General features: G+C 36.8%; 1 protein-coding gene across 8 annotated transcripts in view; it reads left to right on the top strand.

Moving 5' to 3' along the window:
- Positions 1-13,248, top strand: part of BIRC6 (baculoviral IAP repeat containing 6) — a 170,579-nt gene that overhangs the window by 10,139 nt on the left and 147,192 nt on the right. For all 8 annotated transcript variants that reach the window (XM_056486486.1, XM_056486491.1, XM_056486490.1 and 5 more), the window contains exons 2-8: positions 5,314-5,495; positions 7,863-8,000; positions 8,384-8,577; positions 10,217-10,328; positions 11,514-11,596; positions 12,758-12,980; positions 13,078-13,238. In XM_056486486.1, coding sequence (XP_056342461.1) covers positions 5,314-5,495; positions 7,863-8,000; positions 8,384-8,577; positions 10,217-10,328; positions 11,514-11,596; positions 12,758-12,980; positions 13,078-13,238 — 1,093 coding nt within the window. The remainder of the gene's footprint in view (positions 1-5,313; positions 5,496-7,862; positions 8,001-8,383; positions 8,578-10,216; positions 10,329-11,513; positions 11,597-12,757; positions 12,981-13,077; positions 13,239-13,248) is intronic.

Genomic DNA, 13,248 nt, shown 5'->3' with positions numbered 1-13,248 from the left:
TCTCATTTTGAGTCTGTACAGTGGGAGAGGATTCTATGCCTGCAAAGAGAGTGAGATATGAGCTGTCTTTATCTCAGCGGGGTTTTGTTTATGTTCTGAAACCTTTTAAGTGTTACTGTTAACTTCTCTTAGTAGTTGCTGGAGCAGACACATCTAGTTAATATTTATGTGGCAATCTCCAGTGCTTTGGCCCAGATAACACATCATCCTGTTAATAAGGATTATTAAAACCAGATATCATATAATGAAACTGATACTGAAGCAACTCTGTCCTGGTTGTTGCTAAGGGAAAATATAAACTTTAGATCACATATCTTGTTTTTTATTAACTAAATTCAGTTTTTGGAAATAAGTGAGTTTGGAGGCACTTTATGATGTGAATCTGGGCATTTGTCTCAGCATTCTTGCTGTTTGCAGAACATATTTTATTTTTTTTCCTGCTTCAGCTCTAGTGTGTTTTTTCTTTATTACATCATTTTGGACAGCTCGTCCAGATGAAGGTGTGTGTATATAGTGAAATCTAAAAGAGAAAACGTTGCTTGTATATACCTGGTTTAAGCCATTTCTGTAATTTGTCTAAAATAGGAACTTGAACTTGTGTTTCCTTTCTATCCTTTCCCAAAGTTTGAGAATGTTTCTGTTTTGGGGAAAGGAGGGGGTCATGGAGTGCCTTTGTGATGACAGCAGATGCTTTGGTGAGGTGATGTTTAGTGCAAATAAGGGGCTGGGCCTGGATTTGGAAGATAAAACTCCACTGCTGAAGTATCCACAGGGATGTGCATGAGGAAGAGATGAGGAGGAACAAGGGAGAATCTCTAACTGATAAATTCAGTAATTACGAGCAGTCACAGCCTGATTTGGCCAGGCATTAGACATCTTCTGGTTATGGTGTTCCGAACTGTTCATAACCACCATGTATTTGTTTCAATTGGGAGCCACTGATGTGAAATAATTTGGAGACAACTTTATTTTTAGACCAGACTTGCAGTGACTTGCTCTTTATCCTCTTTTGTGTGAACCCTTTGCAGCTCATCCATAGTTGTGATTTTCTGTAGAATTATTTTAAAATAGATTCCTGCAAATCTAGCAAGTTAAGACAGCAAGTTGAACTTTAGGACAGGATTATTTTTATTGCAGAACTTCCTCAAACTGCAAGTGTTGTGATACACTTACCTTGGCAGATTGTTTAGCTGGCATGTAATTAGGTGTTATACTTGCTAATTTTCAGTTGGTTTTATGATTTCATGAAGTGGTAGCCATAAGAAAGGTACTTGTCTTGTAAAAAATGAGGACAACTGATAGGTAAGGTTTCTTTAATCCCAGGTACATGTGGAAAATACGTGAGAAGTAGCTGAGTGAGGTTCTGGCAGTAAGTGGTTTTGTCTCAAATGGGCAGGATAGATAGTTTTGCTGTTCACTAACGTGGCTTTTTCTTGAATTTTGGATTCTCTTGATGCTCAAATTATATGGTATAAAATTAATGGAATAGATAGGGTTTTTGATCTCCTGAATTGGTATTGATGCACATAAGGTATGTGTTCTAGTGGGCTGATGGGATTTCTGTTTCTCAAAAAAATGTTACTTTAATTCTTAATTTAAAGATCTAGTGACATTCATAGATCAAAGTTTTGAACGTTCCTTTAGATATTTGATTGAACTTGGGTCTTAGCATTATGGAATTAGTGCTATGATGCTTGTGTTTACCACTCTGACTTTACAGCTGCAGGTAAGTGTTAGTTTACTCTAATTTATAAACTATTGGAGGGGAATTTTTGCTCTGTATTGGAAGCTTCTTGTCAAGGGAATTACTGCCTTTGAAATGTTTTAGCACCATTCCTGGCTAGCAGTTTTCTAGGTGAATTAACCTGTTTCAATATCACAAAAGGTAAAGGTGTTACTGCCAGTATTAAACTATATCTCTTCATGATGGTGGCCAAGCATGTACAGGTAACAGCCACTTCTCTTAAGCTCTGTAGCTTTGAGGCTGAATCTGTCTTTAGCAAAGAGATGGAGACAAACTTTTTCAATGTTCTACTTCTTGAAATGCAAGGCTGATTCTCTAATTAGTTTGATTCATCTTAATGCCCACAGGCAAGGGGCATGACAGATGCTGCTTAGATTGTTATGAATTCTCCAAACAAGTATTTTTTCTGTAGTACTCTTGTAGGTCAGATTTTGATCACAGGAGATTGCTGGTCTCTGTTCTGTATTGTTTGAAACAAGGTGGAAGTGAAATGTTCCTTTTCTCAGGTTCTTAATTTCTGCAATCTGATGTTTGTTGGTTTTTATTTTAAGTTTTTAGGTTGCTAGTTCTAATGTTGTGATAGATGATATACCGTAGTGTAATATGCTATTGGATTTGCACTTCTAGCGTGCTAGCAGCCTGCCAGGTTTCCTTGTAGGAGCTGACAAAAGGTAAAATGACTTCTTTGTGAGTTGTTTTGTTTTTAATCCCAGGCAGATAGGCTGGAGATATTGGGAGAAGCTATGATTCACTTGTGCAAAGACTGAAAAGCAAAATCATTAGAAACTTTGAATGGCTGCTTTTTCTCCTACCACCAGAAGTAAATTACAGCTAAAGCAATTTGGGCTAAAATGAGAGTACCAGTTGGGTTTTGATGATCTAGCTTAAGTAGTTTAGTGATTTAAGTGAAACTTTTTAGCTGTGGTTTGTGGAGATGCAGATCACTATTTATTGCCAATAAACGTAGGCTGGACAGGCAGGACATAATGTTAGAGGGGCCGTAGTATGTTTTTCAAAGGGTATTGGCAGAGTCCTTTAGCATGTTGTAAAATATTGATCCTGAGTTAGAACACTTCTGACTGCTTTAGGATGATTTAACTTTTACATTACTACTTCTGTAGTGGTGACTTCTTAAATTCTTTCGTTTCCTGGTTCTCAGTCTATTATTATAATCATATGGTCAGCCATATGTAGACTTTGTGACTAGTATGTGACTAATCATCTTGAAATGTGTTTTGTGAACTTTTAAAATGAAAGTCCTATTTGCCAAAAAAGCTTCTCAGCAACTCAGAGGCTATTCAGTGTAAACTAGTCAGTTATAGAATGTTTTTCTCTGGGTTTTGGGAAAATATTAAATATCGGTCAAATCATTTCCTTGAAGCTCCATTGACTTAGACTGAGGGAGCCTGTTTTGTTTTTATGTGCTTTAAATAAAATAAAACCAGCAATTGTAAATAACTTTCTAGAGATAATTTGGGCAATCTTTCTGTCAATACAACCAACCAGAATATTAGCCGGCATAGGGAAAATTGCAGCTGGTAGGTAATTTATTTCTAGTTCTGTAGTTATAATTTCTTATTTTGTTTTGCAATGGAGCAGAAATACTGTTATCTGCCTCATTAGTAATCTTCATTGACTTCTAAAGATTTGGACCATTTACTCTGAGGATAGTAGCTGTTTGCTGCTTTAGACGTGAGGTTTCATTAACATCACTACAGAACTGGTGAAATAAGAATGGTCTAGCCTGGAAAGCCACAATGACTGGGGCTTCTACAGACTGCTGAACTCCTAGGCTCAGGGCGTGAGCATATATGCCTGTGCTTGACAGGAAATGAGGAGGGTGCAGAAGAAAGTGTTCATGGTGTTGGCACTGCCAGAAGGGGTGAGCTGCTTTTCCCATTTTCTCCGGCAGCGGGGAGGAGGAGAGAGGTGATGTGTTAAAGGAAGTGTCCTGTAGTGATCCATCCCTTGGATCACTCTTGATAGTCTGCAAACACCATCATAATCGACTGAGCTTTCTAGTTCAGATATTGTTCAGTTTATTTGCGTAATAGTTACCAGTATGTTGTTGAAACTTAATACTTAGAAAGATGTTAAAACTTGTGTTTGAGTTTTTGACAAAACTTATTTTCCTGTAGAATGATTTACTTCCTTGCCTGCAGCTGTGTTGGCTCTAGAAGTCTTGTGTGAGGAACTCCAGTGTATTGGCAAAAATTCAGTTTGGAATTCGTTGATTTACCTTTCAGAGAGCCCTTTTTTGCTGAGCAAGGACCAAAGACTTCCCAACTGTCAAGTGATTCCAGACTCTTGAAGTGTTTCTGACTGCTGTATCAATGGTTACAATTGCAGTTAGTTAATGCAGGCAAAGGCATATGTCCTTTGTTTTGTGAGTATATGAGTCACTGTTTCCAAAATCTTGGTGAGAAAGGCAGGTGACAACTGTTCTTTACTTGCATTTTCAAAGAGAGGATACCACAAATGTAGTGTGGTCAGATTCATGTGCCCTGTATTTCCAGAAGTTTTAATTTCCATTTAAGTCTATCAAAGTGTGAAGATAACAGCATTATGTCCTTACCTGGATGTTTTACTGTATGCTAGCTACCAAAATGGTGGTTTTTAAATTATTTATAATAAAAATGGTATCCAGTGTCTGAGGAAAGAGGAGAACATGTGCAGGACATGATTAATCCAAAATCTAATGAAACTCCTGCTCCTATGTGACATCTATGTTGACAATGCAGCATTTTCAGCTGCCATTGGAGAATATGTCCATATATTTTTGTAACATACAGTCTACTTCTGGAGTGGCAGCTTACTCTGTGATAGAAAGCAGTTTGCTTTCTATGCAGGTAGCATTTTACATGACTACATTTAGTTCTGCAGTCCATCCAGCTTTAGGCACATAATAGTGACAAGTAACATTAAACATTTTAGGGGATAATATCCATAGCCACAGCCTTTCCTTATTTATCTGCTGGCAGTCTTCCTCTGCCTTCACCAAACTTCTCAGACCTGTTACTGAATCACATGTGCAGGACTGAGCAGAAATGAGCTGCTGTAGTGCCTCAAGGAACACATGCCACATATCGGTACATGGTACAAGCTGGGCTTAGTTTTGAGAAGTTTAAGTATTGTTTTGCTTGATGAAGCAGTGTTAATAAGCCTTAATGGTAATTTAGCAATTTTGTCTTAGTGTTCATGCTGGTTTGTACGATTTAGTTCTTACTATTGACTCTCAGCTTGTATGAAGTCCACCAGGCATCTGCTTTATGTTGATAACATTAGTTGAGGCCTCCTGGTAGCAGGGGGACTTAAATTAATGGCTTCCACTGTAGGAATAAAATGGTTGTGGTTATTGATGGAATGTATAGATTTTGGTTGTTTGTGTTTTAATGTAGGAAATATAAAAGCTTGGTGAAAATTGTGGTTGCTAAAATGCTAGCTTTTGATCATCTGCAGAAGTAAAGATTTTGCTGAAGTGTTACATTACTTCCCTAAACACAAATAAGAGGTCCTTTCTATAAAAGCATTTCTCTAACTTGATCTTGCATTTTATCTTCCATTTACAGCTAAACCAGGTGGACGGGTGAAATGTCAGTATATTTCTGCTGTGGATAAAGTGATTTTTGTGGACGATTATGCAGTAGGATGTAGGAAAGATCTCAATGGCATCTTACTGTTAGACACAGCTCTGCAAACGCCTGTTTCAAAACAAGATGACGTGGTTCAGCTTGAATTGCCAGTTACAGAGGTAAGATGGGGGGGAACGAAAAGAGGTACGTAAATAACTGTGTCAAAAATCCTGAAACTAGACATTTGACTCTGAGTTTCTAGAGTGGTATTAACACCATGTAATGGAAAAGTTTCTTAGTTATTAGCTGTCATAGGGCCATAGCTTTACCTGTGTCTCAAACAATGAAGAGCATGCCTCAAGACCATAGTATTTCAGATGAAAGAACTTTTTAGTAACCAGAGATAAGGATTCATTTCCCCACCTTTGTCAGTGCTTGTGTATGGAATCTATATGCAGTTCTAGAAGTCAGTCTGGCCTGTTAGGCACCCCTGATTTGTTGTTGTTGTTGTTGTTATAGTCTTTCAGGAAAAAGATAAAATCAGGTAATATGGTGTTTTGTTATGTGAGGAATAAGAGCTGGAATCTAAGTTTTCTAGCAAGGTCAGTTGGCCTAACAAAAGACTTTTTTCTGTGCAAACCTGACTTCCCTTTTAGTTTTGGATCAGCTGTAACAGTACTTCATGGTTTGAGCATTTAGTATCACTTTAAGAGAAGCTAATGTAGACATTTCTGCTTAGAGTGAAAGGATTAGGATTTTGTTGCATTTGTTTATCCTCAGCATTGATTTAAATCATTTATGTGCTTTTGAAGTACTGAATAACAGGTGCTTACTGTGAATCAAGAATGTATGTTATTTGTGAAGTTTTAAACTATGTGACTTGAGTAGGAGTAACAGCAATAAAATGTTTCATAGAGGTCTCTGAAGAGAGCTTCCCAGGTTCCTGATGCTTGCTGCCCACTGGCATCACTTTTTATACCCTTTGTGGGTTACTAGAGAGTCTTGGTATGTGTGGCTGAGCGTGAAGGAAGTGTCAGAGGTCAGGATTTCCTTTTGTAAGGTCTGCTGCGACAGGTTTGCAGTCTCACGTGGTTCAATACAGCCTATGAGTTTGTGTCAGTTTTTTGGCACTAAGATTTGTTGGCTCAAAAGAGTTTACAGACCCTTGTTTACAGCACTTCTCCGTAAAGGTCCTTCCTGTAGAAAAAGAAGTGTGGAGTTGAGTAGGAATAGTTTTAGGAATTCCGTCACCAGATCAGTGAGAAAGGAGGCAAAACATTATCAGTCTCAAGTTCTTTTAATTTTAAAGAGGGAGTAACCCAGACCTTGGAAACATTTTGTAAGTATTAAGCAAATATCATACAAACACATCTGTCTACCTCTTTCACCGTAAAAAGGTCAAGAATGTTCATCCAGGGAAGGGTGTTTAGTGGTTTTTTTTGTCTCTAGAACTTTTCTGCAGATTTTTGCACTTAATATCAGTAGTCTTTTAAGTAGCTTGATCTGCTGGTAGTGCAGTGCACCTTTATGCATTTTTAATTGTCACCATTAACAAGTTATGAAACAACCTCTATGCAGTTTTGAAATCGCTGTAGAACACCAGAATTTAGGAACTTCCACAGTGTATCTGTTGTTCTGATACAACTTTAGCTAGGGGGCTGGTTTACCTTATTTTAGTCTTTTTTCCCCTGAACTTCCCAAGGACATAACTAAGGGGCCTTTTGGCCTGTTCTGTTTCAAGCAGTTTGTGGTTGTTTAAAGGACTGGCTGACCATTGTCCTTGGGAAATATTTCCCTGTATTTGTAACTTGAAAGAATTCCTGTAATGTTTTTCAGATGTTAACCCACCTAACAGCAGATTTAGAATACTCTGTACCTTGCACATTAAGCATACCTTTAAATCTTACCGGTCAACATGAAGTTAGCAGACAGAGGGATAAGCTGGAAACAGATGAGACTTGGAAGAAAATGTCTGTAAATGGATGATTATAGCATTCTTTTCTAGTTGCATTATTATTGAATTTTAAGAACTAACTTCTGAACTAGCCTGGGTTTTTCTTTGCCTCATTTTTCAGCTTCACTGTATTAGCATTGTAACTTATCTCTAATTTTATTGCAAAGTTGTTGTTCTCATTATTATCTACCTCTTTGAAGGTACAAAGCTACTCAGAAAATGGCAAGACTTCTGTTCTTGCTGTCACTTTTTGTCATTAAAGCTGAATGAATCCTTTTGAAGAGAAAGTATTGGACAATAGATGTCTCCTCATTGCTTGCTTTAATAGATCTTCAGTTTTAACTTATATTGTCCTTGACGGAGTTCATAGTAGTTACTGTTACCATTGCTGAAGTTTATCTGTGGGTTGGCCTGTGAAGTAAAATTTGGAACATCATACTCAGGTCTGGATCTTCTATGGGAATTATGCTGATATAATATATGATAAAGTAGGATATGGCAAAGGACATTTCCAAGAGTGATGAAATAGACATAAGTCCTGTTGTAGTTACTCAGTGTGGTTGTTAACTTTGCTTGCACATCTGCATTTTAGGCTCAGCAGCTGTTATCTGCTTGCATAGAAAAAGTAGATGTTTCTAGCACAGAGGGTTATGATTTGTTCATCACACAACTGAAGGATGGCTTAAAAAATACCTCACATGAAACAGCAGCAAATCATAAAGTTGCAAAGGTAAGAATTTGTCTCTGTACTAACATGGATTTCCATGTCTAATTTGTGTGTCTACCATTGAAACATACGACATCTGTGACTCAGTGCAGTGGATTTTGTTTAAAGGCAGTGGACTATATTCTGTTCCTTAGTTTTATGTGTGAAGCTTCTCTTGGTAAGAGAATAAACAAGATTAGTTTCTTGCTGATATAGTCAACTAATAAACCAAACTGAGCTTAAAATTTGAAGTTATTGACTTTCCTTGTGTTGCATTCGTCCTGCTTTGGTGTGTCTTTTGTTGTATTTCTTGATATCATGTTTGGTTTTGGTTTTGACGCTCTGGTGATCTGTTTGTAGTTTATATGTTAAAATTTTAAAACATAGACACTTTTTTTCTTATTTAGTGGGCAACGGTTACGTTCCACCTTCCTCATCATGTTTTGAAGTCTGTCGCCAGTGCCATTGTAAATGAACTCAAGAAGATAAATCAAAATATTGCTGCCTTACCTGTAGCATCCTCTGTGATGGATAGGTTATCTTACCTCTTACCCAGCGCACGTCCAGAGCTTGGTGTGGGACCTGGGCGATCTGTGGACAGGTATATTAAGACAAAATAAGTGATGAACTTTACCCCTTAGTAGTACCAGAATAAGCTCTTAGATGACTTTAACTTGCTTGCCAAAGATTAAGTCCTATTCTGTGCTTTGTTGCCCTTACACATGCAGCTAATTAACACTTTACTGCACACTGTGCCATACATATTACTGAATTTAGCAAAGCCTTTATGGATGCCGCAGGATAGTCTGGGTTTCAATTTGATTGCAAATCAAATTTACTTTGCTCCTAATCCCAACATATACTTTCAGAAAGGTAACAATTGCAGCCTTAAATATATGCTACATTGTATCCTGAAATCAATTGCTTTTCCTTCTTACAAGATAGAGTCCTGCTTATGTTTTATGGTTTAGAAATTTAGGAAATGACTTTTGCAGACCATTATATATGCTACTTCTGAACTCTCTAGCCACCTGCTACGTGGTTGGGTAAGAGCACATTTTACCTCAGATTGCTGCTTCATCTCTTTCTGATCCAAGTGGTAGTGTATACACAAGCAAGTAACCTATTATGTTAACCTTCATGAGCTTCGACTAGTTAGAACACTGGTAAATCTTCTAAGTTTATAAATTATTCTCTCTTGAAAGTGTCTGATATTATTTTGCATGTGTGTTATCATTTCTTACACCTCAAATAGTTTAATGAATTTGATTTAATCTCTTAGCTTTCCCTCCCCAAGCCTTCAGGGCTACCTGTACCTCACCATGTTGTATTTTAATTAGAGCTGTCCTAAGATCTGTCTCTTGAGCTGATGTAATGTCAAGTTAAGATAGCTCTTATGTGGGTGTTGCTAGAATAGAGTACTTTCTTGGCAGGAAATATTTAATATTTCCATTCTCTTATAAGACAGCAAAGATCACCTGAAACTGAGAAGCAGAAACAGGAAATAAGGCACCTTTCCAGCCCTAGTTTTTGGGAGAACAGAGCTCTGTCAAGGGAAAAGAAAAACTGATACTCATTTCTCATGTACTGTTGCAGATGAGGGTCATGACCCTCATGCACTGAGTGAAGGTAGAAAAGAGAGAAACTACTTTGCTTTCCAGCTGTTGAGTTGCAGAGGGGTTCATATTTTGGAATGTAGTAGTTTAAAATGTGCAAGTATTATAGGATGTAGTGAGTGATGACTGGATGGATTTGTACCATGTATTCAGTTAAGCCTAAAATATCACTTTAGATTATTTTAAAATATGAATATTCATATCTGTTTAACTAAGAAACTCAAGTTTTTACAATAGCTGTCATGTTAAAAAAATCCAACTTTCTTGCAGTGCTGATGGGTAGATTCTCTACCTGCCTTCAATACAGAGTAGCTTTGGGTATCTGATGCTTTTCTGCAGGTAGATCCAATAAGCTACCTGGATGCTTATTTTATTAATCTTGCTTTTAAGGTCCATAGGTTGTTGTGTGGCTTTTTGTTTTTTACTGGGGATGTACTTTAAGCACCTAAGTAAGAGAAGTTTGTAACTTTCCTGTAATACTTAATTACAATTTCATGTGTAAGTTATAGTTAACTATTTGTGCTATTTTTAATGCTTACTAAAGCACTGAGAGTCTTATAAATAGTTTGAGGTTTTAATTTTAAGTGGCAATTTTGGGTAATGTAGAGTTTTTCACCTTTCTAGGTCTTTGATGTATAGTGAAGCTAACAGACGGGAGACATTCACTTCGTGGCCTCATGTGGGTTATCGGTGGGCACAGCCAGATCCTATGGCTCAAGCTGGATTCTATCACCAGGTAAGAGATTTTGTTGTTCTTAGTATTTGTTCCCCAGGCAGGAGGGCAGGGGAAAAAAGTTGGAGATGTTTTTCAGTAGGGTTTTTTTTTTTCTTTTTAATGGATTTCTTCAATTATGCAAAACTACATAAACTTTGTCATTCAGCTCTTTTTTTTTTTAAGGGCCTTTGGTGCCTTGAGTTCACTTTATTTTTTTTATTTTGTACAAATCACAGAAAATACTGTTTTGAGCTTCAGCATATAAAATGTAATAGAGATTAAGTTGGTTGTTATGTAGAATCTTTTTTTCTCTTTGTTAGATTGTTGAGTAGATAATCCTTTTTATATTACAAGTAAAGCAAAAAGGCAGTAAGCTTGGCTCTTGAGTTCTCTACCATGCTTTCCTAGTAGAACTTAATTGTATCAAGCAGAGGTCCTAGATCACATTAAATTGTTAGCCTTAGTGAATACATAGAACCTCAATGTTTTGTTCCACCACTTTTGCTTATTTCCATTTTTCATTCCTTGAAATTTTTCCTAATTTAAAAAAAAACATTTATAATATGGATTTAGATAATGATGGCTGGGCAATGCCTATCATTTGGCAGCAATATTGTCCGTTTCATTCTGTCAGCTGTAAAGTGTGATAGGTGGATGAAGTTTTTGGATGATTTCTTGAAGTTGTACAGAAGGGGAAATGCAGGGAATTCATATGTTTAAATAGCATCTGCATATTCCCAAGCATGTCTTGAAATGAGATCATAAAAGTGTTAAATTTTAAGAGAATGGAAATTTTGGTTGTCTTTGCTCATTTACTTCAGCTAGTAACAATTGTTCTTATGTCCTAAGAGATTAGTAGGCATATTTTTTAACCTGTGTTTATCCAAGCAGGTATTCTGCTGCAGTTCTAAATTTTTTGAACCTTGTGAACTTTTGCCAAAAAAAAAAAAGTAATTTCTGTTCTGCATCTTTGGTTTGCATCCAATGACTTGTGTGAATGTTAGTTTTGGATCTCTTTCTATAGTAATGTGTATCCTTTTTTTTAATGTGAAATACTGCCACTTTGTAATATATAGTTTACGGCCTTTATATGTTTGACGTGATGCTTTAGTGTGTCACTAGAGGGGAAGAACTTGATCACCTTGTTAAAAGTGTTTTATAGTACATAGCTATATAAATTTCAAGTGTTTCTTCTTATTTTCATAGCCTGCTTCATCAGGAGATGACAGAGCCATGTGCTTTACCTGTAGTGTGTGCTTGGTGTGCTGGGAGCCTACAGATGAACCTTGGTAAGTTTAATGATGTGTGAAGTACTTAATTTTGTGCTGAAGAGGTTAGAAATCTTCAAAGGACTAAAATCAACTTATGTTGATTGTATTTCTGGTGAGTTTAGGACAAGTCATTGACAAGAAAGGGTTTCCAAAATGATTCCATGGAATAAATCACTAAAAGATTTGATGTATTATATCAAATTTCTGAATAATAATAAAAGAAAAAAAAGGTAGTTGGTTTTATTTCTTAGTTCTGATTTGCTATTTCATTTCAAATTACTGCTTTAGAGTTGTCAGCCAATACTTCTTTGCAGGGATCTAAACTGAGTCTTCTATTTGATTGTGGCTGGAATACATTTCTTTTCAGGTTCAAAAACTGCCATGGCTGTGTTGTGCACATTTACCTGTTATGTGAAGTTGCAGGATCCATTACTGGTTTCCTGAAACAGCTAAAATTGAGCATAGTGGCAGAAATGTGGGGCCTTACACTGATTAAAGTGTTCTTAATTGTTTTTGTTTCTTGATTAGTTGGTAATTTATAATCTTTTCTTGAAACCATGAGATTCCTGACTTGCTGGAAAATTTTCCTTGTAATATTATCTTCCTAGTTTTTTTCTACTCCTTTCACTTATAATTTTCAAGACATTTTGTATCTGTGTAATTGCTCTTGTCATGTCTCTGCCTTAGTTGCATATCAGGATTAGGTTTTTTCTATGCTTCTTGGTCAATGTGACATTCAGGACTGTTTTCAGTTTTGATTTTTTAAATTGTGGATATAGAACTAGAAACAGGACATTGCTTCTAAAGTTACTCAGAACATTTTGAGTCTTAATGTTTGTTAATTTAATCTGGGCTTTTCTGCAGGAGGACATGATTGGCTACTGCCTATAGAATAGGGTTTTTTTCTTAAATGGACTAATTATATTAAGACCATTGTGTAGATTGATCCATTTGAATATGAATGTGCATTGACTGATCACAGTCTTTAATAGAGTTTGCTATTGGGAACCAGCAGGGAAAGCTGTGTTATTGACTTCAGAACTCTGTCGTATGGTTGACTGCAATACCATTCAAACAGTTCTGTTTCACCTTCACTTCTAGGGCTTAGCTTGTATATGTTGTGTGTAGTTTTCACAGTCAAACCTTGGTATTTTCTGTGTTTGTTTTTAATCTGGAAAGGTCTGAACATGAGAGACATTCCCCAAACTGCCCATTTGTCAAGGGTGAGCACACCCAGAATGTACCTCTATCAGTCACGCTGGCAACAAGTCCAGCACAATTTCCCTGCACAGATGGCACTGACAGAATAACCTGCTTCGGATCTGGAAGTTGCCCTCATTTTCTAGCTGCTGCAACAAAACGAGGAAAGATCTGCATATGGGATGTTTCCAAACTTATGAAGGTATGCAATATAAATAGGAATTTTTCATCAGCTACTGATTGGGCATATCTTGATTCAAAATCAAATACCTCTTGTGTTTTGTATTGCTATTTCTCAGGTCCACTTAAAATTTGAAATCAATGCATATGATCCCGCTATTGTGCAGCAACTTATGTTATCAGGAGAACAGAGCTCAGGGGTTGACTCAAGGAGACCAACACTAGCATGGTTAGAAGATTCCTCTAGCTGCTCAGACATACCGAAACTAGAAGGAGACAGGTATGCCAGT

Source organism: Oenanthe melanoleuca, chromosome 3 (assembly GCF_029582105.1).
Source record: "Oenanthe melanoleuca isolate GR-GAL-2019-014 chromosome 3, OMel1.0, whole genome shotgun sequence".
NCBI lineage: Eukaryota > Metazoa > Chordata > Aves > Passeriformes > Muscicapidae > Oenanthe > Oenanthe melanoleuca.
The sequence above is the reverse complement of the archived record's forward strand: the minus strand, read 5'-3'. Positions and strand labels throughout refer to the sequence as shown.